The sequence below is a fragment of the Talpa europaea genome (assembly GCF_964194135.1).
Source record: "Talpa europaea genome assembly, chromosome: X".
Taxonomy (NCBI): Eukaryota; Metazoa; Chordata; class Mammalia; order Eulipotyphla; family Talpidae; genus Talpa; species Talpa europaea.
In genome coordinates this window covers 69,925,454-69,952,554 of record NC_140081.1, presented here as the reverse complement: position 1 = coordinate 69,952,554, position 27,101 = coordinate 69,925,454, and the positions used below count along the sequence as shown (strand labels likewise).

General features: G+C 40.3%; 1 protein-coding gene across 1 annotated transcript in view; it reads left to right on the top strand.

The window, feature by feature from the left end:
* Nucleotides 1-27,101, top strand: part of TRPC5 (transient receptor potential cation channel subfamily C member 5) — a gene marked incomplete at its 3' end in the record, with an annotated part of 124,951 nt that overhangs the window by 73,536 nt on the left and 24,314 nt on the right. The window contains exons 3-6 of the mRNA XM_084258322.1: nt 4,224-4,560; nt 5,851-5,990; nt 11,005-11,327; nt 23,762-23,957. Of these exons, the coding sequence (XP_084114448.1) occupies nt 4,224-4,560; nt 5,851-5,990; nt 11,005-11,327; nt 23,762-23,957 (996 nt within the window). The remainder of the gene's footprint in view (nt 1-4,223; nt 4,561-5,850; nt 5,991-11,004; nt 11,328-23,761; nt 23,958-27,101) is intronic.

The window sequence follows — 27,101 nt, the reverse complement described above, 5'->3', positions numbered from 1 at the left end:
CTTTAAAAAAAAAAGAAGAACAGATTTGGAATTCATGGTTCCCGATTTCAAAACTTAATACAAAACCACTACAATCAAGATAGTGTAGTGTTGGCATAAAGATGTACATACTGATAACAGAACAGAACTCAGAGTACAAAAAATAAACCCTTACATTTATGGCTAGTTGATTTCCAACCAGGGTGCCAAAACACTTTAGTGGGAAAATACTAATTTTTTTTTTTAATGATTCTGGGACAAGTAAATATCCACATGCAAAGGAATGATTTTTAACATCATTCTCACATCACATGCAAAAAATGAATTCAAAATGGATCAAAGACGTCAACATGAGGGCTAAATCTATCAAACTCAGATAAGAAAACGCAGGCATGAATCTTTGTGATCTTGAATCAGGTGATGGTCTCTTAAATATGTAGCAATGGCACAAGCAACAAAAGAACATAAATCAAATTTCATCAAATTTCATCAGAATTTTAAAAACTGCTCTAGGCTTTGTACAGTTTGGTTTTCAGCGCAATCAGGCATAGAGTACATGCACACACTCCTGTTTTTCCTGCCTTGACTCTCAGGTATTTTTGAAATCAATGAAAGATGGTATTTTTGAAATTAATTAAAGATGGATTAAATAACCTGCAAATATGAAATTCAATGTGCAAGCAGTAATCAGGATTGCCTTTCCAAAGCTCACAGATGTTTTGGAATAGATATTACATGGTGGCTTAATAAAAATATCCTTTATAATATTCTAATTGCAGTTTGTTCTGCCAGAATCCAAACCACCCTACAATACTCTTGACAGATATAAAAATAGAAAATAAAAACCTGTTTAACTTTAAAATGATCGTCTTTAGCCAAATTGAAAAGGAGAAGCACTGAAGATAAAAGTGGGATATTAATATTCACTATTAAAAGAAGCTTCACCTCTGCATTTCTGCTTTAGAGAAAAGTGATTTCTGGGGTCAGAGTTCTTGGGAATACACATGAGAGGAAATCCCAAGAGGTCATAAAGACCATTGCTGAAGTGGTCCAAATATTTGCTTCTGGCAGTAGCAGGGAGCAATATTGTAGAACAAAGCTGCGCAAATAACTAGCTGCCTGTTTTTTGAATGAAATTTTATTGACCCACAGCCACACCCATTCACTTACATATCTACATAATGCTTACGGCTGAGTTTGTGCAAAACAGCTGAGTTGAGCAATTTTGGTGAACATGGCCTGCTAAGACCAAATATTTACTATATGGCCCTCTACAGAACTCGTCCGCAGACCTCCATTCGTCCATCCGTCCAGATATCTCCATTTAAATATCTCAGTCAAATCTAATTCAGCATGTGTAAAAATGCATGCATCTCCACAAACCTGTCCAGATTTAGTGTTTCCACTCTCAGTTAATGGCACTGCTATTCACCAAAATGGCACTGCTCATCAAAAGATGAGCCGCCTCCCCTTTACCCTCATAAACCATTTATTACTTCAATACCCATCCATCACCACAGCCTGCCAATTTCACCTCCTCGCTGTATTTGCCGTCTGAGCACATGTCTCCATTTCCACTGCTATTACCTTAGCCCAAGCCCGATCATTTTGACAACAACTTTCTAACTGGTCTTCCTGTCTCTAATTTCACCCCCGTTTTGCCCCCAATCCATCTCGCATTTCAAAATCAGAAGGATCTTCCTAATATCTAAATCTGATCTGGTCACATACATAGTGATATATGCAAGTAAGATTTAATGAGCCCTTACGACATATTAGGCATAGTTATAAGTACTTTATATATAGTAACTGATCTTAATATCACTCCAACCCTATGTAATAGATACTGTTATTATCTCCATTCTTTACATGAAGACAGTGAATGAAGAACAGAGAGAACCAATACAATCTAGCTCCAGCATCTATAGTTTCAGCCAACCATGCATCACCTAGTGACATGGATACGTTCTGAGAAATGCCAATTTCAATGCTGTGTGAGCATCACAGAGTAAACCTACCAAAACCTAGATGGTGGAGCCTAGGCTACATGTGTAGCCTATTGGGACCTTCATATATATATATATATATATATATATATATATATATATATATTATATGAAGCAACACTATACTGTGCATAGCTGTACTACTCTACACACACACATGCTTATGGATCCCCATTGCTCTTAAAATGAATCACACTATTTATAATGGCCAAAGACTATCATTTTGATCTTCTGTAGCCCCTGATACCTCTTTAGCCTCATCTCTTGCTATTAGCAGTCTTTTAACTCAAATGGCCTCCCTCTCACACTAGGCTAGTTTTCCATACAAGTGAGGCTGTTTTCATGTCTGTGCCTTTAGTCATATTATCCCCTTTGCTTTGGCTGTTTACTGACTTTCCTGCTCCTAGCCCACACCTAGTCAATCTCTACACATCCTTTCAGGCTCCATTCAGTATCACCTGCTCCAGGAAGTCTTTGCTGGGGAGTTCACACTTGGCCTCCTTTGTGTTCCCAATTTACTTTGTTCATATCCATTCGAGAACCCTTACTGCACTCTTTTACGGCTATCTATATGTGAGCTCCCAAAGCTTTCTCCAGTACTTTGCATCCAAAAATCTTGCTTTGCCCTTCTACTTTTCTGTGCTTTTTTTCTAGAACTCTTTAATCCCAGCCTTCGTCATAAACTATAATGCCAGTAAGAGTAGAAAGGGACTAGAGGATTTTGTCTGTTTTCTGTGAATGCATGAAAGGGAGATGTGAGGAAATCATAGGGATCAAGAACATCTTTGAGAAAATGAGATCACATGATAAAAAGATTTAAGAGCTTACTTTTAGTAGTTTTGTAATAGCAAGTTGCTTTAGTGTAGGCTAAACCCCAGCATATGTAATGGTTCAGATATAATAAAATTTTCTCAATCACATGACAGTCCAAGATAGGTATTCTTGGTCAGGATAGTTCAATTCCACATGATCACTGAGGGCTGTGGGCTGACAGAACACCCTAGCTCATGCTGGGTCAACACATCCCAGTCAACCAGGAGGAGGAAAGAATATGCAGGAGCACACATGGGAGCTCTCTAAAGGCAAACCCAGAAGGGCACTCACTTTCCATTACAGAGAACTCAGCCACGTGGCCATATCTCACTGCAAGGGAAACTAGTAGTAGTACTGCTGTGTACTCAAGCAAAAGTGGCCTAGTTTACCTTGGGTGTTGAATAAAAGATGGAAGACATTTATTTCTTTTATACTGGTAAGCTATATGACGTAGTTCTATTTACCCCTTCTCATGGGAAGCTTGAATAATCAAATAAAGGCAGTATTTAAAATCATGGCTGAGAGTTAAGCTCCCCAGTGGATTGCTTACCAGGAAGTAGCAGCTGGAGGGTGATTTGAAATGCTGATGATTCCTTAACTATTAATCAATGACACTTTGTAGACTGCCTTTAAGAAAAATCCCAACTGAGTTTGTATACAAAGTTGGAGTATTGGTCCCCAAATATTTTTTTCTTACTTTACATGTCTAGACTAGAGAGAGTGATAAATAGATGGCAGAGTAGCAACCTAATTCATTGCTAGCCAGCCAAGAGGTGCTCTACACCAAAGAGGGAAAAAGGAAAAATCAAAAAAGGAACTCATTTCCATTCCAAACAACAGCCACAGGCGTGAGCTTATTCCCTGCTAGTTTACATTTACACAGAGTACGCATTTGTTGATAACCTCACACTGACTAGGCAAATGAGTAAAAGTGAATCAATTTGAAATGAAATATGCCCACAATTCTCTGCTAAGAGACATGTAAAGTCCCAGAAAATTTTTGTAAAACAGCTGCCCAGGCTCCACACCCCTCCCCCCTCGCCCCCCAGAGAGGCTCAGTCAGTCTGTGGAATGACCTGGAAATCTGGATTTTTTAACTTTCCCTGGATGATTCTCATGTAGAGTCAGGTTTCAGGAGCCATTTCTCTAACATGATGGGAGAAGAAGTAAGGAGACATGCCAAAAACAAACTGAACAGAATGGTTTTGCTTAATATATGAAACACATAATCAACCCTGAGGAAGTTCTGGTCTCATAATTTAACATGAAGAACTCTCTCTGGAGTTAGACCCATTCATGGAAACCTGGAAATCAGGCCTCTCCTGGAGACGGGCCATGTAGCTGGCGGTAAACTAGGCGAGGTGTTAGGAATGTAGACATCCCCTGGGCACCCCAGATATCTAACCGATTCTCTTCTTTTCCCAGTTTGTTGCTCAGCCCAATTGCCAACAGTTGCTTGCCACTCTATGGTACGACGGCTTCCCTGGATGGCGGCGGAAACACTGGGTAGTCAAGCTTCTGACCTGCATGACCATTGGGTTCCTGTTTCCTATGCTGTCTATAGCATATCTGATCTCACCCAGGAGCAACCTTGGATTGTTCATCAAGAAACCCTTTATCAAGTTCATCTGTCACACAGCTTCATATCTGACCTTCCTCTTCATGCTTCTCCTGGCTTCTCAGCACATTGTCAGGACAGACCTCCATGTTCAGGGGCCTCCCCCAACTGTCGTGGAATGGATGATATTGCCGTGGGTTCTCGGTGAGTCAAAGGAACTAGGAGCTATGCCAGACTAGCTAAAGAAATTACTGAAATAGGCAGTTGGCATATTCTGGGCCGAAATATGGTCACCTTCTCTCTGTGCAATGGGTTAGCCCTTTGCTGAGAGTCTCAGAAATGTGGTTCCTTCCTCCTGTTCCCTGGTCATTGAGTATTGCTTGGTCCACAGTGAGACTGGCAATGTACCCAAGGTTTGCTCATGCCAACCCAACATCTTTAAGAACAGGAAAGTTCTCTGTCAGTTTATTTAGAAGAAAAGTCAAATATCAGTTAGGACAGGACCCAGGTAAAATAGGCACGGTACATACTGATCAATCTATTTAATGCCCTTTTTTCCAGAACTACTTGAACCTGCTGCTTTCTTGTGGCTACTCCACATTATCCCAATGCCTATTCAGGGTCCACATCCTGTTTGCATATGATTCACACAACTCACAGTCAAAGCAGTTTTACCAGTAGTTTTTAGGCATAATTATATAGCATTGAACATTCCCATGCATTGCTATCCTCCAAGTTCTTGCTCCTCAAATATTGCTTCTCAAACCAGCAATGTCAGCATCCCCTGGTAGCTTGTTGGACCTACAGAATCTCAAGACCCATCCTGGATCTATAGAATCAAAATCTGCATTTCAACATGATCCCCAACTCATTCACATGCATTTCAAAGACTGAGAAGCACTGCCTTCAGCCACAGCCACAGCTTTTACTGTAGTCCATATTCCAAGGCTAAAGAACAGCTATGTCACCAGGCAGAATTCCATGCAACCCCCACCCAATGAGAGGAGAAAGGTGTAAAGATGATTCTAAATTAGTTGGGAACACACTGCCTATATTCAGCCTCAGCATCCAGTAATTTGGCCCATGCTCAGCTTGCTTATCTCAAAACTCTGATAAATTTTCCCTCCAATATATAGTGGAAACTAATGACTATGGAATAATAATGACCTAATCAAAACTGGAAGAGGGTAGAATTAGACACCAGAATTTGCAACAACATTCCAGCAGAACTAGAATAGCAATGCTAAAAGTGAGTAGTAGCCAGAAAAGTATAACACATGGGCATCTTCAGATAAAGCCTATCACATTTAACAAGTTCAAGACTGGGAGGTGAGGCAGGAAAGAAAGCAAAGAAAGGATTTACTATCGCTAGGGGTTTCGTGACACTGACCTTACTTTATTCACTGATTTCATCTTTCTTCACCTGGGGCAGATCCTATTATGATGGCTGTTCTGATCCTATGTAGAAATAAACCTTGTGCCTCCATTCTTCAGGTTTCATTTGGGGGGAGATAAAGGAAATGTGGGATGGTGGATTTACTGAATATATCCATGACTGGTGGAACCTGATGGATTTTGCAATGAACTCACTATACCTGGCAACCATTTCCTTGAAGATTGTGGCCTATGTCAAGGTAACTTGGAATGCCTACCATTTTTTAAGCAATGATTTTGGTTACACTACTTTAACACTAAAAGCATAAAGAGTTCAGGGTGAAGGTGCTGATAACAGTCTAATCCATGCAGGAAAGTATCGTATAAATAGAAATTCTTTCAATGGTTTGTAAGCAATGTTCATGTAAGCAAAAAAATAAAAACAAAAAAGGAATGTAGAGGGATCGGGGATCAGGGAAAAAAAAAATAAATAACAATAGTTCTTTAAAAACACCAAAACTAGCAGGCAATCATAAATCAGAGATATTCTGCAAGGGAGGGGGAGGAAAAGGGATCAAAACAGGGGAGAGAAGAGCACAGGGGACTATGGTAAAGGTTCATGAGTGAACTGGTGGTGGGAATTTTATGGGGATACAAAATGAGTAAAAGATATTAAAAAAAATAAATAGACATGATAATAATAAAAAAGATAGAAACAAAAAAGTGAAGATGAGGCAATTTGCAAATGAATCTTTACATTCGTAAACTCTAAGTGTAAAAATGGATCTTCAGTCACCCACCCATCCAGTCAATGTTTAAATCCTTTCTACAGTATTCTTGCCAAAAAGATGGTCCGCAGACACTTGCATAGGAGAGGAACAGGAAATTCACTGAATGTGTTAGCTCTAAAAACCTCTATCAGCCCTTGTCACTTCATTTTAAAAAGTGCTGCTTTATATTTTTCTAATATTATTCTCCCTGTGACATAGCCATTAGTAATCCTTCTTCCCTGTGGGGTCAAATAGAAGAAGACTGTTCCTTTTCCATAATAGTGCTTCCAATGAGAAATCATCTCTCCCTAACCTGCTGAATTGTCTCTTCTCAAAAGCTAAATATTCACACTTTGCTCAAGTGTTCTTCATGTGGCGGGTAGCAGAACCCTAGAAACTTCACTGCAGGGGACATAGATTTAAAATTGTGTCTGCCTCCCTTATTACTTCCACCACCAGGATGATCATTCCAATTTATGAATCCAGCCTTTTTGAGTATGTCTCTCTACCAATTCAAATAATATTTACACACACACACACACACACACACACACCACCTTGGTGTTTTTACAACACAATGTACAACTTGAATTACCCTGAAAATTAGCTTTCATGTTCAACACTCACAGTGGGTAGTCACAGTCTCCAAGTTCAGGTTTGGTACTCATTAGATAATGGAATGGCTGTACTCTTTCTCCCCTGAATTGAACCTCCCCAAAATGATGAAAGGCTGACAATTCAGTCTTCAAAATCATCTAGTCAGTCATGCTTTCTGGCACTAACTGCCACATTAAGGAGTTTCAGAATGGAAATATGGCTGTCCCCCAAATACCCAGCTTCATTTATTTTTATATCTCTAATATGCATATTGCATAAATTTTAAGACCTTGGGAGTTAGTTATATGGAACATGAATATTGAATGCAGTCATAAAACATTTTTGAAAGAAGCCTAAGAGTATGCCTTATACTTGTGATCACTTAACATATACTTACAACTTCCTTACAAGAAAAAGCTGGTGAGGAAAATGTTTGATTCTCTGGTTAATGTGCCTGGAAGAAATCCATGTCATTCTGGCACTCTGCTGACTAAGTAATATAGTCTGCCTAAAAAAAATTTTCTTCCTTTGGAAGTGGTATTTATACACTGGAGGAAAAATAATTTATCAATCTAGAAATTGGGTTTTGCTTAAGCAGGAAAGTTTAGAAGAAATGATCAAAAAGGATTAACTCTTAGGGATGTGAAAATGTGTCTTTAGATTCCCAGTAGTAGCTAGTCACATAACCTGTTCCACTAAACTGGCAAGGCTTCCAAGGAGGTAGGCACTTTCCCATCACAAAGTGCAAGGGTAAAACATCTCTACTAAACTGAGTAAATGTTCCTCTCTTAACTCAAAGGAGACCTTTCCCAAGAAGTTGGAGGCCTTCTTGAAAAAATGAGAATTTACAAAGCAAGACATACTTTATGTAAACTTTGGATTTGCAGTGAAATACTGTACATGGGGAATCTGATCCCCTCATCCACAGAGGCACACCAGTCTGAGATGAATTTCTTCAGGTAGGCTGAGCCAACCTTCAGAATGAGGCAAAGCCACAAGAACTGGTCCCCAGAACCTCGGAGACATTTTAGATCACTGCTACTTAGGCAGCACAGAAGCACCCTGGGATAAGCTAGCTTCAAAGAAGATCTCTTATCAGCACAAAAAGCTAGTCAACAATATATACTCTAACTCACATAATCTACAATAGGAACCAGAAGGCACACACAAAAGTATTCAAAAGGAATAAGTACACATAAGATTTGTTCTCAACAGCCCTATACAAACCTACAAATGGTGAAGGATTGTCCTTTTTTCTTCCAGGTTAGCACACCTTGACTTATCCCACCACTACCTGACTTCCAAATGTATAGACTAAGTCTGAACTTTGATGCTCACTGAATTGTGGTACCTTCTTCAGCCAGGCCACTCCCATCCTTATTTCCATTGAGTTCCCACATTAGACTGTCCCTTTTCATATTTTGCTTTTGAGTTGACAGAGAGAAATTTACATCCTTTTGAAAGACATGGAGGTCAATTTTCAAGCTGCATTCCATCTCAAAGAATATAAGAAAAGCACTTGCCTCCAATATCACTAACTCAAGAGGCAGGAAACCTGAATTTAATCCCTGCTCTGACACTCAGGAACTGAATTTCCATAGACAATCCTTATACCTCTCTACACCTTAGATTCTGCCTCTCATAAAGATAGGACTAGCTTAATGGCTTTCAACCTTCTAATTTTTTCCCATGGAACCACATCTTGAAGTGAAATTTCATGCAGAATTTTAATACATTAAATGAGCTCAAAGGGTGGAATTTGGATTGAGGATGATTCTTCTAGGCCTCCTCTGGCTCCCACAGTGACCACCAGATGTATCTACTGAACCCTCAAGCTTCAAGGAACACAATTTGAAAGTCACTTGTGTTAAATCAAAGGTCAGCAAACTATGATCTGCAGGCTAAATTTGCCATATCCATTTGTTTATTTATTGTCTATTCTATGAAGAAAGAATTGAGTGGTTGTGGTAGGGACCCTACAATCCACAAAATCAAAAATTATGTACTATCTGGCCCTTGACAAAGTTTGCTGACTTCAATGTTAAATGAGTTATAAATTTATTCTCTGTTCTCATATTCCATAATATCTTTCTTCAAAGGTATAAATGCAAAACATAGAATGCCAGGAAAATCATCTTTCACACTTCTGAATATACTACAAATGAACACTCACCAGTCCATGGGCCACAGACATCCCTACAGTTACAGTTTTGCTTGTGGAGAGAGAAAACCCTCAATTATGAGTTAGGCATGTTCCAGTTGATGATTTCTAATTTTAAGACAAAGATGTGTTTTGTTATCCTCAAAGAATCTCTCTCTCTCTCACATATATCTATAACCCTTTAGAGGCTTTAGAGGCTTATTATCTAACATATGTATTGTTATACCAGCTATAATATAAGTGACATATAATGGAAATAGTGTGACACTGAATGTATGAGACCTGAGTTTTAGTCCTGGCTCTGTCATCCCTCTGCTGTGTGATCTAAAGCAAGTCACTGGCCTGGATTTCAGTTCTTCCACATAGCAATGTTCACCCCTCACGGAGACGCAACAAATTTTTTTTTTGAAAGGAAAGATGTGATCAAGAGTGCATCAAGCTAAAGTTTATCTGATCATCTAAAGTTTATCTGAAACTACATGGTGGCAAGGTTTCTCCAAACTCCTCTGACAGTGAAGAATATTGGATACACACAAATGATTTTAACACCACCAGTTTCTTTAATTGTTGAAAGTAAAGCACACTTTAAAAATGCTAACAATATAATTTTACCCCCAATGCTACATTTGCTCAGAAGAGTTGTTTACAGTTAGTCCTGAGAAATTGTGATATTTAGATGAGAGCTCAAGGCAATATGCTTCAGATTGGATCCCAGGCAAAATCTACTTCTGTCTTGGGAAAGGTAATAAGCAATTTCTTGTATTTCCATAACATCTCCCCTTATGGAGTACACAGATTTTTGCATATGGCTACATAATCACAAATGTGTGCAGTGGGTAGGAGTAGATATTATTCACATTCAATGGTGAAATCGAGAGATAGAGACAGTTTTATGGGACAAAGCCCAAATGAGAGCTCAGGTCTCACAAGGAAACCATCTTTCTATAGGATACCCCCCAGTGTTCCAGGAGCTGGAAGTACATAAGACTAAAAAAATGGACAAGCAAGTCCAGAAATGCTGAACGTTCTCCTCATTCAACCCCTGCTTCTTCATTGGTCCTGGAGGGGCACTAACTCATAGGGCTGGCGAAGGAGCAATAAAGTACATGCATACACGACTGTGTGCAGCAGTGCTAGAGTCACTACCTGGCACATTAACACGCCATTTACAATACTATGGAACACATTATAAACTGCTAAAAATTCAGCAGACCCTCTAAGGATGCTCTATCAGCCCCAAAATGCAGTCACCAGGGAAGTCAGGATGAACATGGCACACTGAGGAGGCTGACTCTCCCCCTTGTTTTGATAACGGCACGTTGTCCCTGGTGCTCAGGACAAAATGTGGAATTGAAAATGCAGATCTGAATTGAAATCTCATTGAGAAGCAGACCAATGTGTCCCCGGAAGCTTGGGTATACCAATGACTCTGTTGCAACATCTGGTAAACTCAGTCACAAAATATCTGTTGATAAGCCACAGAGGACTGCTCCAGATGATGTGTCCAAAATTCAGCCTGGATATTTATTTGGTGGGAGAGGGAGGAAGAGAGCTACTGGCATCCCATATTGATTGAGTGGGGAAAAGAAGAGACTCAAATCGTGCTGTGCATGGGGACCGTGGTATAAATAAATGTTTGACGCGTACTTTGGTGGTTTTATTTGAATGCGAAAGGAAAGAAAGGGGGCGGGGAACGTTTTATAAATGCTCACTGCACCTTTCCTGTTGTGCACTTGTTTCTTTCAGTATAATGGTTCTCGGCCAAGAGAAGAATGGGAAATGTGGCACCCGACTCTGATTGCAGAAGCACTGTTTGCCATATCCAACATTTTAAGTTCCTTGCGTCTCATCTCCCTGTTCACAGCCAACTCCCACTTAGGGCCTCTGCAGATTTCTTTGGGGCGCATGCTGCTCGATATCCTCAAATTCCTTTTCATCTACTGCCTGGTACTGCTGGCTTTCGCCAATGGATTGAACCAACTTTACTTTTATTATGAGACCAGAGCAATCGATGAGCCTAACAACTGCAAGGGGATCCGATGTGAGAAACAGAACAATGCGTTCTCCACGTAAGACTGCCCCTCTCCTCTTCTGCCTGTTTCATGCTTTGTCCTTCATTTCCCTATTTTCAGTTCACAGTTCTGTCACTGTCTCTTCACAGTGCATACAATGCTCGGTATGGATCTACCCAGAGTCTGAAGTGGATGAATCCATTCCCAGAGGAAGTAGAGTCAGGGCTCTGTGTGTGTGTGTGTGTGTGTGTGTGTGTGTGTGTGTGTGTGTGTGTAGGAGACACAAGCACACAGTGTCTCCAGGAACTCATCCAAAGAGTCCTGTACACTTTTCCTAGCATCACATATTTTTAAAGGAATTAATGGAAGGGGATAAGGAATTCCTTACTCAAGAAAGCATCACTCACCAAGGAAAAGAAACAGCAAAGCTATTATTCCTCTGGATGAGGGACTACCAAAGCTAACTTAACTATTCTGCATCAAGGACAAAAAAAAAAGGAAAGACGGATGCAAAAATTCCTTAATGGGGGCCTCCCCTGGTGGCGCAGCGGTTGAGCGCTGGGTTGCGAAGCTGCCTGCAGCCTCTGCAGCACCGGTTTGATCCCCGGCCACCAGCGAGGGTCCCACCAAAAAAAAAAAAAAAATTCCTTAATGTACCCTGTGATATGGTTTAGAATAAGGAATATACATATTTGATCTTCATCCCCCTTTCTGGCACAGAGTTCCTGACGCTCAGCATTTCCTGTGATGTTAGCAATAAAGGCATCTTTTGTCCTATTTATGAGGTCACGTTTGGAGCCCACCTAAGATTGGAAACTGGTTGCTAGTGGAACCGACCATGTGATTAGAGAGCAGGCTCTCTCAGTCCCATTCACCACCCCCCCCCACCTCTGGGAATCTCTAGTCCTAGAGATTGAATCCAATCACCAATGGCCAATAATTTAATCAGCTATACCTATTCAATGAAGCCTCCACACCATTCCAAAAGGACAGGGATGGATTTGGAGAGCGTCCAGTGCCGGGCAACTAGTGCATGTGGAAAGGGCATAGTTGCTCTGAGTTCTTGCCCGTATTATTTTACCCTTGGCATCTGGGCAACTAGCTATTCTTTTTTATTTTTTTTCCTATTCTTTTTTTTCTTATTTTTTCTTCATCTGGGTGTTTTCTTCTTATTGTTTTTGTTTTTTATCTTATTATTTTATAATAACCTGGAGATATAGTGTGTAAAATCTTCCCCTGAGTTCTGTGAACCACTCCAGCAAATTAATCAAACTCAAGGAAGGAGTTTGGAATCTCCAATATATAGCTGGTCTATCAGAAGCACAGGTAACAACCTGGATTTTTAATTGTTGTCTGAGATGGGGGAAGTAGTCCTTAACAGGTGGAATCTGATACTACTTCCAGGTACATAGTGTCAGAATTGAGCTGAACTGTATGACCCCTAGCTGGTGCTGGAGTATTGGTGGTGAGGGGGAAAATGTCCCCATATTCACCTATTGGAATTGGGTTCAGAACCTTGAGTTGGTGTCAGAGAAATGGGATTTGCTAGAAAGGTTCTGGCTCATGGAATCATATGGTTGGAAAAAGAAAAGATTGAAGGGCAGAGGGAGGCAACCCTTTGATCTGTGGAAGGCTGTATACATAGTCACCTATGCAATGAAACTGCAGCTGTGCTGTGATCAGTTACTCAAGGGAAACATTACCACTGGAATTTAGAAATGGCTGTAACCCTGACTCCAACAGAGTGGGCTCACTGGATATACAAGGAAATGCAAAATAATAAGAAGCATGCTAATCTTACAATCATTTATTGTTATCGTAATAATAAAGATCAAAAGTGAAGTAAAGGGTTAGGTTGAGCCTTGAGGCTTATCCAACTTGAGATTTTTTTTTATTTATTCATTCATTCATTTATTTATTTTTACATCATTGTTCATTTTTATTTTTTTTATGTGTAAGTTTATTTATTTATTTTTTTAAATAATAAATTTTATTTTTATATTCCCCCATACAATTGCAAACGCCCCATTCTGACCCCAATCCTTCCCCTCCCGCCCCCCAAAAAGTGTCTCTGGTTCATAGTTTTTTGTTGATTTTGATTTTCACTTTCTTATATTCATTTTCCTGGTCCCTTATTTAAGTTCTCTAGATTCCTGCTATGAGTGAGACCATCCGGTATTTTTCTTTTTCTTTTTGGCTTATTTCGCTGAGCATGATCCCTTCCAGCGCCATCCATGTTGCTGCAAATTGCATGTGTTTATCTTTTTTGAATGCTGAGTAATATTCCATGGTATATATGTACCACATCTTCTTGATCCAGTCATCTATTTTTGGGCATTTGGGTTGTTTCCAAAGCTTAGCTATTGTAAACAGTGCTGCTATAAACATAGGGGTGCAGGTGTTCTTTGGAATTGATGTTTCTGTGTCCTTTGGGTAAATACCTAGGAGTGGAATGGCTGGATCATATGGAAGCTCTATGTTTAGTAGGTCCAGAAATCTCCACACAGCTCTCCATAGTGGTTGGACCAGTTTGCACTCCCACCAACAGTGCAGAAGAGTTCCTTTTTCTCCACACCCTCGCCAACATTTGTTGTTGCTAGTTTTTTTAATATGTGCCATTCTCACCGGTGTGAGATGGTATCTCATGGTAGTTTTGATTTGCATTTCCCTGATTACAAGTGATGTTGAACATTTTTTCATATGTCTGTTGGCCATTTGCATTTCCTCTTCAGAGAAGTTTCTTTTTAGCTCTTCTGCCCATTTTTTGACTGGATTATTTTCTTTGTTGTTGCTGAGTCTCATCAGCTCTTTGCAGATTTTTGTGATCAGTCCTTTATCATTAGTGTTGGGTGCAAAAATGTTCTCCCAGTTGGTGGGGTTTCTCTTTGTTTTTGTTATTGTCTCTTTTGCTGTGCAGAAGCTCTTTAATTTGATGTAGTCCCAGCTGTTTATCTTTGCCTTCACTATCACTGCTTTGGGTGATGTGTCTGTAAAGATGTCTTTGATGTGCAAATCACGTAGTGTTTTGCCTATATTTCCTTCTATGTATTTTATGGTTTCAGGTCTTATGTCTAGTTCTTTAATCCATTTTGAGTTGATTTTTGTGTATGATGTGAGGTAGTGGTCAAGCTTCATTCTTTTGCATGTAGCGACCCAGTTTTCCCAGCACCATTTATTGAACAAACTTTCTTTGCTCCAATGCATAGTCTTTGCTCCTTTGTCAAAGATTAGTTGACCATAAATCTGTGGGTTTATTTCTGGATTTTCTATTCGATTCCATTGGTCTGTATGTCTGTTCTTGTTCCAATACCATGCAGTTTTGATGATTATGGCTTTGTAGTATAGTTTGAAGTCTGGGAGTGTGATGCCTCCATTTCCTTCTTTTTTTTTCAGGAGAGCTTTGGCTATTCGGGGTTTTTGGTGATTCCATATGAATTTCATCAATAATTGTTCTATTTCTTTGAAGAATGCCATTGAGATTTTGATTGGAATAGCATTGAATCTGTATATTGCTTTTGGTAGGATGGCCATTTTAATAATGTTTATTCTTCCAATCCATGAGCAGGGGATGTCTTTCCATTTCTTTGTGTCTTCTTCTATTTCTTTTAACAGTGTTTTATAGTTTTCTTTGTATAGGTCCTTTACCTCTTTTGTTAGATTTATTCCCAAATATTTGATTTTTTTTGTTTCGATAATAAAAGGGATGGTTTTTTTGATTTCTTCTTCTTCAGATTTATTGTTTGTGTATAGGAAGGCTACTGACTTTTGCGTGTTGATTTTGTATCCTGCCACTTTACTGCCAGAGCAATAAGACAAGAGAAAGACATCCAAGGAATCCAAATAGGAAAAGAAGAAGTCAAACTATCACTATTTGCAGATGATATGATAATATACATAGAGAACCCCAAAATCTCCACAGAAAAACTAATTCAACTTGAGATGTTAAGCCAAGTTCAGGCTCAATTCAGCCTGAGCTGGAGCCATTAGCCTCAAAGCTGCCTCTTAAGTTAAAAATGATGCTGGGACAACAGAACTTGTCCCAAAGACCTCTGGTCAGAAAGAAGGGTAGTCAATGGGCAAAATCAAGGAACGACTGAAACTAGGGTGCATAGTGTGAAAGAGCTGTTTTATTTTGCGAATCACCATCATCAGCTTCTTGAATAACCTTTACTAAAATGGATTGTGAGAGTAATTGATTTGGGGACCGTGTCGCTGCCTTTCAACACTGCAGCATGGAAGAGCATGCGCACTGTGAAACAATTCGAGATGGCTGTATGTGACCCAGATACACGGGAGGTTATTCCTAAGGGAACAGCCAGCCTGATGGACTGGATAAAAGCCACTGTAAGGTCCGTTTACTCTGAAAAGGGGGACTGGCCATACCCTGTGAATGCCAAGTGAAACACCCCACATACAGCACCTGGTATGCATCCTACACAAGCCATGGGGAGCTGGTTTTATGGTGAGTGTGATACCCATCCAGGTTATGGTAAATGCTGCAGCTAAAGGGCTCCTCTCGCATGAGTACCTCATGTAACCTTTTTGTTGCAAAACCAAGGGGCAGTTCCAACCTTTATTGAATTTGCTGTCTCAGATTCCTCTCATGGGTTTTAGAGACTCTAATAAAAACATTAGGTTAATTAACAAGAGAATGGGAAAAGGCCCAGGGGAGAGTAAAGGAATTCTTCCCAACAAGGTAGAAATCTTTAAATGGTTATTAAGAAATAAGGTGAATAAAGCAAATGTTGATAGGCGCAAAGGAAAGAAAACAGAAAGGGGAAGTCACAGGACTCCTCCCAGCAGGATGGACACATACTTAGGTGGTTATTATGAAATGGAATGAATAAAATGTACATTGATGGGATTAAAACAAAAGTTTTAATTCAGCACTACTGAAGGTTGAGTGGACTAAAGGACCTCCCTTCTGTTCCCCCCAAATTAAAGGACTCCAAAGAAGTCCTTTACCTCAGTTTGGGGAAATTTTAATAGCCTGAGGCCCAAATATTACAATGAAAGATCTGACCCTCAATTGTTTAGGGCAACTGTTAAGCAGATTATTAAAATTAAAGATTGACAAAAGGATCGGGGTCCCTTGGTTTTATACCCCTTTCCTGGGGACTACCCTGTTAAAGTTTGACACCTGGCTAGGGACCCAAACCATTTCCACGAGAGTGGGTGAAGTGGGCCAGGGGGTGGGGAAGTTTCTACCACTCATTACTACAGGAGTTCCATGAGCTTTGGCACCAAATCCACTGGTAAAGCCCTGCCTCAGGAAACCAGTAAGACTGCCTCTACACGCAGAGTGTGGACTAGAAGCTGGAGTGCTGATAGCAACAAATTCCCTGTGCCTCAGCCCTGTGTGGAGCCTGGAGTGGGGTTTAAGGAAATATCTGTCTATCATGGAGGGCTGCACTCCTTTCACAGGAGCAAGCTAGAGAGCGGACAGGCTGAAGGCATGATTAGAGTCAGCTCACCTACTGGGATTAATTTAAGGCTTCAGGTGGATCAAATGGTACAAAGTATGGATTAGAAATGTCTCCCTTACCACTTAGGTCACAGGAGACAGCTCATGACTCGATCTATGAGTCCACTGCCTCCAGACACATGGAATTCCTGTGCCTTTTCTTTATAAATTCAGCACCTACTTCTTTAGGTCCATCAAGTCCCCAGAATGGCTTTTATTTTCTGACAAAGCACTGTTAGGGGAAATAGACAAGAGAAAGAAATACGAAATTATTTAGGTTGCAGGAGCTGTCCTGAGCTCACCCTGGACTCAGTGTCCTATACCTTGTCCATCACCACCCCTCATTCTGGAGAGTGACACACCACTATATTCACAGCTGTGACCCCAAGGTCATGAAACTCCTAGTCATTAAACTAAGATACAATTTCCCCATTAGCTGCAAAGTAGGCAGTTCGGTGGACTTAGGCATTCTAGAAACAAAGGCTGGGGCAGGGCTGGTGAGGGGGCATTTCTGATTGACCCCAACTCTCACCCATAGAGAGGGGGAAAATCACTGCTGTCTTGCTTTCTGCTATTATTTGCCTCTAGCAGCATTTCCTAAAATGGGTTACAAATAACCATAGTTCAGGGGGATGTTAATAAAAATGAAAATGAGATCTATGATTGAATGAGTTTTGGAAGTGCTAGCATAAATTTTAAAAGGTTTCTTCACTGCAGGACTTCTCAGAGACTTTCCAATGTAGGAAGAAGCTTTCCCAAATATACTGGCCAAAGTGAAGTTCCATTGAACAGAGTTTAAACATGGTGGCTCACTCTGTTGCCGGCCCACTTTGCAGGACCCACCCCTCTGTTAGGCCACACCCCTTGGCTTTCTTCCAAAAACTCAGAGCAAAAGCTTGGATGGGGAAACCAGACTCATCTCAAGGTCTGGCTTGATAAAGTTTAAAAAGATTGAAAAAGATCAAAATCGACTGACAATGAAATGGTGCTCACTTGGGTGTCAACCAAGAGTGTATAATGGCAACTGGTCACCGTGCTCTACTGCCTCTTGACTGGGAACTGCCACCTTTCCTGCATTACTCTACAGACAGAACTCCCATCAACCTGTTCTCAATATAAAGAGCAATTTTGTAGTGGCTCGAGCGCCAGGAGACTACATTTGTTCTCATAAAGCATTCGACAGAATTGAACACCTGAATGCAAGTGCCCTTCCAGGAGGCCAGGTCCCTGCCAATTACCCTTTCATGTGAACTCTGCTGAGGAAGTTTATGAAATGCCTCCTTGCGAGTCTGTAGTGATTATTAACACCCCTGTTGCCAACTGACATTTTGCTACCATCACTTGCCCAGCAGGAACAATTGACAAGAATGGGCACCTGTCATATATAAAATTATATCTTGGGGTGTTAGGTATGAAGAAGCATCCTCATGCTGGGGCCAAATAAGCTATAATATTATCTCAACTTGCCTCTAGGTGTTGATTATCTTTTCCTCCACAGAGTTCTGACTGAGATTTATGTTTCTTTTAAATGGCTCAATTCAGGCATTTATAATACCTGTTTAAAATGCACCTTGCTCAGACAGCATCAGAAAGACTCAGTTTCTGGAAAGGGGAAAGTGAATTTGTTTAAATACTTGGCATAAAATATGGCGTCTGCTTACTCTCATCCTTTTCCTACTGATTCTCCAGAGATGTCACTACTCTTCTTTGGCTTAAGAAGGAAAAAATGTCCTGGTGACACAATTTAAGGGGATCTCATTGTCCTTGCTGACAACCACATTATTGGAGGTTTGAGTGCCAAGACTTGATCTACTGTCTAGAGAAGCCATAGGGAAGGCATCACCACTCCTTGCTCCATACCCCACCTAGAACCTATTTCTTCTTTAGTTCCTCATCTTACTAAATGACACCAGAAGAATGGCAGCTACCAGACGGGACCCTCACCCTCACCCTCACCCTCACATCCAGTCTCTCACTTAGCCCTCTCTGTTCTAATTCCTAAATATCTCTTGAATTCACACACACACATACACACACACACGCACACACACACACCACAAATTTGGTTAAGTCCTAAATCACCTCTTCCAAGGACCACACTGTACATTTAACTGGTCTCCCTGCCTTCAGCCTGGTCCCCTATCCAATTTCTAAGTTGTCATATAGAAGTTTCTTTCTCAATAGCACTTTAATTCTGTCCTTTAAGGCTACATGTCCGCCAGGTATTTGAATCTTCTCCAGTATAAAAACCATGGCTCAGAGGGCCTTGGTGATCTGAACCCACCTTGCTAGCCTCACACTCCTCCCCTCTATAGTCAACATTTTGCTCTTTCCAACTACAGGAGGGTGACTTGGCCTTATAGGTCTTCACATATGAAAAGCATTCTCTCTGCCTGGAATGCCCATCTCCACCTGGCTGGCCTGGAAAATTCTTATTCATCCTTCAAGCCTCTGCCAAAGCCTTACCTGTTCTCTTAAGTGTTGTTTTATTTTAATCACAATGTGAGTTTTGATCTGCTTGGTTTCTTCCCTGGACCAGGTCAGCCCTCCTTAATCAAATTAGTAGTCCCCCATTTGGAGGTCACCATATTGATACTCACCTTAGAGCAGACACCCCATGGGCATAGTTCACTACAGCCCAAAACTCTTGGACCAATGCCATTCTATTGCCCATTTTCTGAGTAGCCAGGACCACAGGCACTCACAATCATGCCCAGTTCAGCCTTTTTTTAACCATTCCAGCCCCACTCCAGTTACAAGCTCATTCTGTATAGCCTCTGGTATTCTAAACACATCTCCATTACAATAGATTGCTTGCTGTATTTTGTCATACATACTTTCACCCACCAGACTGAGACCCTCCCGCACATTAGTAAGCCCCACACTACCATAGAGGGTCCCAAGACATAAAAGTATCCAATATGCCTACTGAACAATTAAATGGGTGAAAGGATGAAGTCCAATAGCAATCCTATCTATCTGTAATTTTTTTTTTTAAGATTTTATTTATTTTTGTGTTGAGGAACTGGGGTGCCGGCCAAAGGTGTGGGGGAGGAGAGGTGAGAAGATTCACCAGAGACAGAGTGGGGAGCAGAACAGACAGCTCTACTGAAATACACTGCTGAGGGGAGCAGTGGGTGAGACAGGAGAAGTCAGCTGTGCCATGTGGGTAGCTCCCTGGCCAGGAATCAAACTAAGGCCATTGTGATGGCCTTCATGCTGGTAGCACTGAGACTTAACCCCTAGGCACCAGGGAGGCCCCCTCTATCTGTAATTCTATAAGATCTACTTCTTCTGCTGCCCTCATATGACTGCATTATCATGGCCAGGTGTCACTCTGCTGATCCACTTTTGAGTTTGCTGTCAGAGAACGCCCTTGACCTTCATCCTACCTCCCTCATCCTGTACTTGGGCTTTTGGCCTAAGAGTAAACCTCTCCGTTAACCCCTATTAAATTTCATCTTGTTAATTCTGGCCCATCACTCCAGGCTGTTGAAATCTTTCTGAATCTTGACCTTGTCATCTAATCGATTAGTTATACCTCCCAGTTCCGTGTCACCTGAAGAGCTAAGACTCTTGCCATCTATTTTCATGTAAAACATTCATAAGACTGTCAGGCAAACTTGGTATTGGCTGGGTAGAATACTGGGCAGCTATTAAAATGATATAAATGAGAACACTGTCCTACCCAAAATGTATAATTGTTTAAAACACAAAAATTTTATGTATTGTAATTGCAACTATGTACAACTAGATATACAAATGTAGGACAATCTAGGAAAACAATAAGTTAATGTAAAACAACAATAAGGTTATACTTATGTGGAAGGTTAATAATAGTAATACAAATAACTAATATTTACCAGTGCTAGATCCAGACACTATTTCCAAATGAGCTTTACAAGAATCCTCGCAACCATGCTACGAGGTAGACACTATTATTTTTACACATTTTACAGATGGAGAAATCAGGGTACAAAGCCATTAAAAAGGCTGCCCCCAGTCACACAACTGGTAAGTGTCAGACTCAGAATTTTAATCCTGGCATACAACCTCCTGTTTGTACTTTTATCCAGGGACACAGGCATAAGGCTGGCTTTGTAAAGTTATATAACATTTGCTGTGCCAAGTTGCCATAAATATGAGTGCAGGTCAAGCTAAATAGGACACTCATAACCCAGCAGGTCCCTTAGGGCCTCTCCCTATAGATGACCACCATTCATTTGTGGCTATTCTGACTTCATGGTGGTAATTTGTCCAACCCAATATTAAGTGCATGTTTTCCCATCTTATTCACATGAATATAACCTTAGACTCCCTCAAAGGTTTTTCTTTCTCTGTTTTGACCAGGTTTAAAGGTATTTGCTTGTTGTCTCCAGCTTGCCCCCAAATTTCAGGTCATAGCCTTCCTGCTTCTGTTATCCTGCCACTCGTTGGTACTTTCCTTGGTAATGTGCTTTTGTCTTCTTTTGAAGATTGATTCAACAAACATTTATTCAGCAACTCCTTTGTGGCAGGCAATCAAGATACTGAGTAAGATCACATCCTTATTCTCAAAAGGTACAGAGTCTAATGGAGAACACAAGTAAACAATTTAGAATAGCTGCCATGTTGAATGCTTACTATATGCCAAGAACTGTGCTGAGTGCTTTGCATGCAGTACCTTATGTGACTGAATGAGCTGGTTAAGTCTATGGGTTCCAGAGTCAGAAGAGCAGGTTATAAATCCTTCCTTTGCCAGTTACTGCCCATGTGACCACTCTGCCTCAGTTTCTCATCAAAAAATAAATAAATAAAAGAATGATAGTAGCTACTTCATAGGGTTATTCTGAGATCCTAAAAGAATAACAATAATTCTGAGAACCAAATACAGTTGACTCTTAAACAACATGGATTTGACCTGCATGGATCTACTTATCCATGGATAGTTTTCCTCTCCTGGGTTTTGCAATAACGGAGTCAATCAACCTTGTTGGTTCAACCCACTGCAGATGCAGACCACTCCCACCCACCACAATCATAATTTGTACAAGGATTTTTTAATTTTTTTTTATTTTATACATTTTTATATCATTTTTCATTTTTGCACAATGTATGCATTTTCATCTTGGTTATAGTCCCCATACAATTCATACCACCCTTGTTTTGATCCTACTTCCTCCTTCCCCCCACCCTGTAGTGTGTCTCTGGTTTATAGTTGCTTGTTGATTTTGATTTTTACTTTGTTATAATTAGACTTTTTCCTGGTCCCTTATTTAGGTTTTCTAAATTCCTGCTATGAGTGAGACCATCCAGTATTTTTCTTTTTCTTTCTGGCTTATTTCTCTGAGCATGATCCCTTCCAGCTCCATCCATGTTGCTGCAAATTGCATGAGTTTATCTTTTTTGATTGCTGAGTATATACAAGGATTTTTGACTGCTTAGGGTCTATAAGCGTAACCTCTCTTTTGTTCAAGTCAATTGTATTAAAATATATGCCAGGCACTTACACATATAATGTTAGCACAATAAATGTTATCAATGAACATTTATACTACCAATGACCATTTTAGGAATAAGGAAATATTTCATTTGAAGAGGCTAAGTAATCCTTGGAATCTTTCAAACATTTCCCACACACACACCCCAATGAACCCAAGAACAATCCCCAAGCCTCTCAAAACACATTGGGCTCTAAAAACAACACATTTTGATAAATCAATAAAATTACATCTATACTTAAATTAGCATTTCCTATATTCTGTACCTCTTCTGTGTGCCTAGGAAATGGTTGACTTGTGTATCCATGATCTGGCTGCATTTTATTTCTTCACAGATGTCTGAATGCGAGTCAAAAGACACACTAGACATCACCAACATATCATTGCAAAGTTACAGATTTGGGTGTGCAGATGATGAGAAGAAAGAAACCATTCCTAGAATAATGTGGTGGTTTGGGGAAGTCACACAGACCTGGATTTAAAATCTGGCTCAGCACTGGGTGACCCTGAACAAGTCATTCCATCTCTGGACCTCTATTTCCTCAGCAGTAACAATAAAGTTTTTATAAGGATCATAAGGATAATGTATGTAAAAGTGCTTGGCATGCTTATAGATAATAGCATCTTCTAAATACCTGTTAGTTAATATACCATTAACAATAATCCATATTAAGTATTCATTCGGGAATCCTTAAGTGCCACTGCTGAGTTTAGCATCATTCTGAGTTCTGTGGAAACCACTATAGGAGTATCAGTAATGTTCACTCACTTGCATACACTCAGCTAGCAAGTATGAGAGCTGAGATTTCAACCCAAAGCAATCTATCCTATGCACCATATTCTTAACCACATTATTTATTGCCTCTGTGTAACTAGAAAAGTAAGCAAATTTTATGATATGACAATGAGAGAAAGTTTGGTAGAGGAAGACTTGGGAAACTATAGGCTCTTCATAGACCAAGAGGAAGATGATATTCCAGGTAGAAGAACAAAGCATAGGACATAGATGTGGTACATTGACAACCAGTATAATAAGTATTTTTTAAAATCTGGGGGGGAAAGGCATAGAAGTAGGAATAAAGAAATTGACCTGACAGGGTTGGTTTTTCTTTTTTTTAGATTTTTTTTAAAATTTATTTATATAAGAACTGGGGTACAGGCCAGAAGCACGGGAGGGTGAGAGAATTCACCAGAGACAGAGCAGGGAGCAGAACAGGCAGATGGACTGAAGACACTGCTGAGGGGAGCAGCAGGCGAGACAGGAGAGGTATGCCACGCCATGTGGGTTTCTCCCTGGCCTGCCGGGAATGGAACCCGCGCTGCAGAGGCTGCGGACAGCTTCACAGTGCAGCACTCAACCCACTGCGCCACCGGGGAGGCCTGACCTGACAGGTTTTTGTTGGAGAAGAGACCAAAATATGTGAGATCATCAGTCTACCTGTTGAAAACACAAATCTGGCAGTCTCCTCATTAAGCAAATCATCTCATGTTTTCTCTCTCTTGCTTTTTCTAGAGAATTAACTAACCTGCTCTTTGATCTCTTTTAGACTCTTTGAAACCCTTCAGTCACTCTTCTGGTCTGTATTTGGCCTTTTAAATCTTTATGTCACCAATGTGAAAGCCAGACACGAGTTCACAGAGTTTGTGGGAGCCACCATGTTTGGGACATACAACGTCATCTCCTTAGTAGTGCTACTGAACATGCTGATCGCCATGATGAACAACTCCTACCAGCTCATTGCCGTGAGTAATTTTGCTTTATAAGGGTGGTTACCTTGGTTTCAAGAGTGGTCACGTTGGTATGGAGCCCACCGGAAGTGCAACAAAACAGTCTACCTCAATTATTTGACATTAGCTTTTCCAGTTGCTAGATTGAATTATTTCTTTCCAAGTCAACTCCATTTGGACTTCTAGTCCATTGAATCTCAGTATTATGAAGGTGTTCTAGTTTATAAGACTTTGGTTATCTATTATAAATAGTTTTCAATCTCTGAATCCATTTTCTTAATTTGGTAAGGAGAACTCGGAAAGTATGAACACAGTTTGGCTACAAAATATCACCCCGCTAATCTTCAGAATTGACTGAGCTGATCTAATTATCTAGGCATATGTGTGTGCCTAGATACACACTCACACACAGGAATATTATTTAGTTACAAGAAAGAGGGACTTAACTCCATCTTCATAGAAAACATCTCCCTCCCAAAGCTGAGCAGTTCACTGCCAACAGCAACCTTCTCAGACAAAGATCAGCTATTTTTTTTTAAATCAAAGATACATGACTTAACTGCATTCCACTGTGAGATACTCTTCCATAGAATCCATTGCTGAATCTTTTTTGACTATCATGTAGCAATTTGGATCGGCAGTGTTTATTACTCTAAACTAGAAATGGCAGAATTATAGCATATGGGATCAGTCCAGACCTGTGTCTTGATGCCAAAGTAAATATCTAACCTTAGTTTATTTTCTTATGATCTATTTATCATTTCTGGAAATAGAGTGTTAGCACAGGAGTTTTGGCTATCTGAGGTCCAGTTTAATTGGGTGTCAGTGAATTTAGATATTGAGTTTCGAGTAAAATGATTCCTCACCCTATGGGTCCATCTATTGTTGGAAGTTTTTGCTATAGCTCAGAAGGTACAGAAATAAAATACCCGAATTTTTTCTTCCTTCATAGATACTAATTCTCAGATTTGGTTTACCACTGAGGAGTCATTTAGCCTATAGAAAAGAATCTGTGCACACGTTGTCCATATTATTGGTGATAGTGAACAACTGATCCATTTCCACTGCAGACAGACAAATGAGGAACAGGCTTATGTTTCAGCAGGAGACTTTTGAGTTACCTATTTGGAAGAACTTCTTAACCATAAATGGAAATGAATATATTCTCATAGGTGGGTTTACAGAATTTCTTTCATTGGAGTTTTAAAAACCAGGATATAGAATTGCCTACTAAGATGGTTTAAGATCGTAGGTGTTTGGGGAGGGATAGAAGGGAAGAGACTATATTGAAAAAATATATTAGGAGTTAGAAGACCGGGGATTCCAGTTCTGGTTCTATCATTTATAACTGTGTGAACTTGAGTCATTTTCCCCACTGATACCTCAGTTTTTTAATCTAAAAGTAAGAAGGGTGGAATGGAAGGTCTTCTCCACCCCAGCTTCATTGAGATAAAACTGACTTACAACATTGTGTAAGCTGAAGGTATACAATGCTATGATTGGATACACACATGTACTGCAAAATGATTACAACCACCTCACATAAATTACCATTTCTTGGTGGTGAAAAAATGAAAATAAACTCTCTTAGCAACTTCCAGTTATATGACAAAGTATTGTTAACATAGTCACCATGCTATACATTAGATCTCCAGAACTTCCTCATCTTCTAACTGGAAATTTGTCCCCTTGACCAACATCACCCCAGTTCCCCTATCTGCCAGCCCTTGAAAAGCAGCATTCTACTCTGTTTCTATGAGTTAGACTCTTTATAACTGAGATCATGTTCGTCCGATATATTTCACTTATGCCCTCCAGTTTTATCTATGTTGCCGCAATTGGCAGGTTTTCCTTCTTTTTTTATGCCTGAATAATATTCCGTGGGTGTGTTTGCATGCATACACCCCATTTTCTTTATCCATTCATCTTTCCATGGTTAATTTAATCTCCTTCAGATATAGCCCTACAAGTGAGATTATGGATCATAATGTAGTTATATTTTTAATTATTTTAGGACCCTCCATCCTTTTCCACGATTGCTGTAGCAGTTACATTCCCACATCCTTACCAACACTTGGTATCTCTTACCAATTTGATAATAGCCACTCTAACAGGTGTGAGGTGGTATCTTAGCGTCTTGATTTACACTTCCTTAATGATTCGTGATGCCGAGCACCTTTTCATGGTCTGTTAGCTATGTCTGAATTGATGGTCGTTAAATCCTTGCCAGCTCTACTATCCTGTGGGTCTGGGTATCAAAAGATGAAGAGAATACACTTGCAAGGTCCCGTCTATATCTAAAAATCTGCCCATTTATTGCTTTTAAAATGAAATATAGTGCAGTTTTATATTCTGTATCTCTTGATAATTCAAACCCGACTAGACCAATAACTGAAGTGGTCTCTGTTCATTCCCAGCACGTCTCTATAAGGAGGGTAGGCATAAAACCACAAGGGTTTATTTTTCCACCCCTATGCCTGGCATCCTAGCCCCCTAGCCCTTATAAAGATGGCAATATTCATGCTGAGGCAGTTCTCGTTTTCTCCCTGGGTGTCTCACAGCTGATTGCTCTTAATGGCAGTGGAAATGGGAGAGAATTTCTTGTCACCTAATGCAGGGCTGTACTGTCTCCCACTGAGTTCAGTGACATTAGTTTGGAAGCGTGGAAATAAGCATCTGCAGCTCTCTTGCCACCACCTGCTGGTAGTAAGTTGTATTTTAATGCCACCTACTGCTGCACCTGAAGAAAACACCTTGGTTTGGGAGAGAGGTGGGTGAGGAGTTGCCTGGAGAGGGTCTGAGAAGGGTGTATATATTTCACACATCTGGAGCAATGGCCAAACATTCTGATTACTGCCTGCTGCTTTGGGATCCTTTGGTAATGTGCCTTTACCATTTGGAACTGAAGTCACTGGGATCCAGATACTGGGCAATCTGATTCCAAAAATATCTCTAGATCTGTGTAAATGGTAAATACCAGCAAGTATGTTTGATTCCACTTGCAACATCTGCACTTCCACAGTGAATGCAATTTTTAGAAGGACCTTTATATGGGGGAAAGGTTACAGAAAGGGAAGCCACTGAAGACCAACTTCTCCTTCAAATGGCACCACAGGGGGCCTCCCTGATGGTGCAGGGGTAAAATCTCAGCGCTATCAA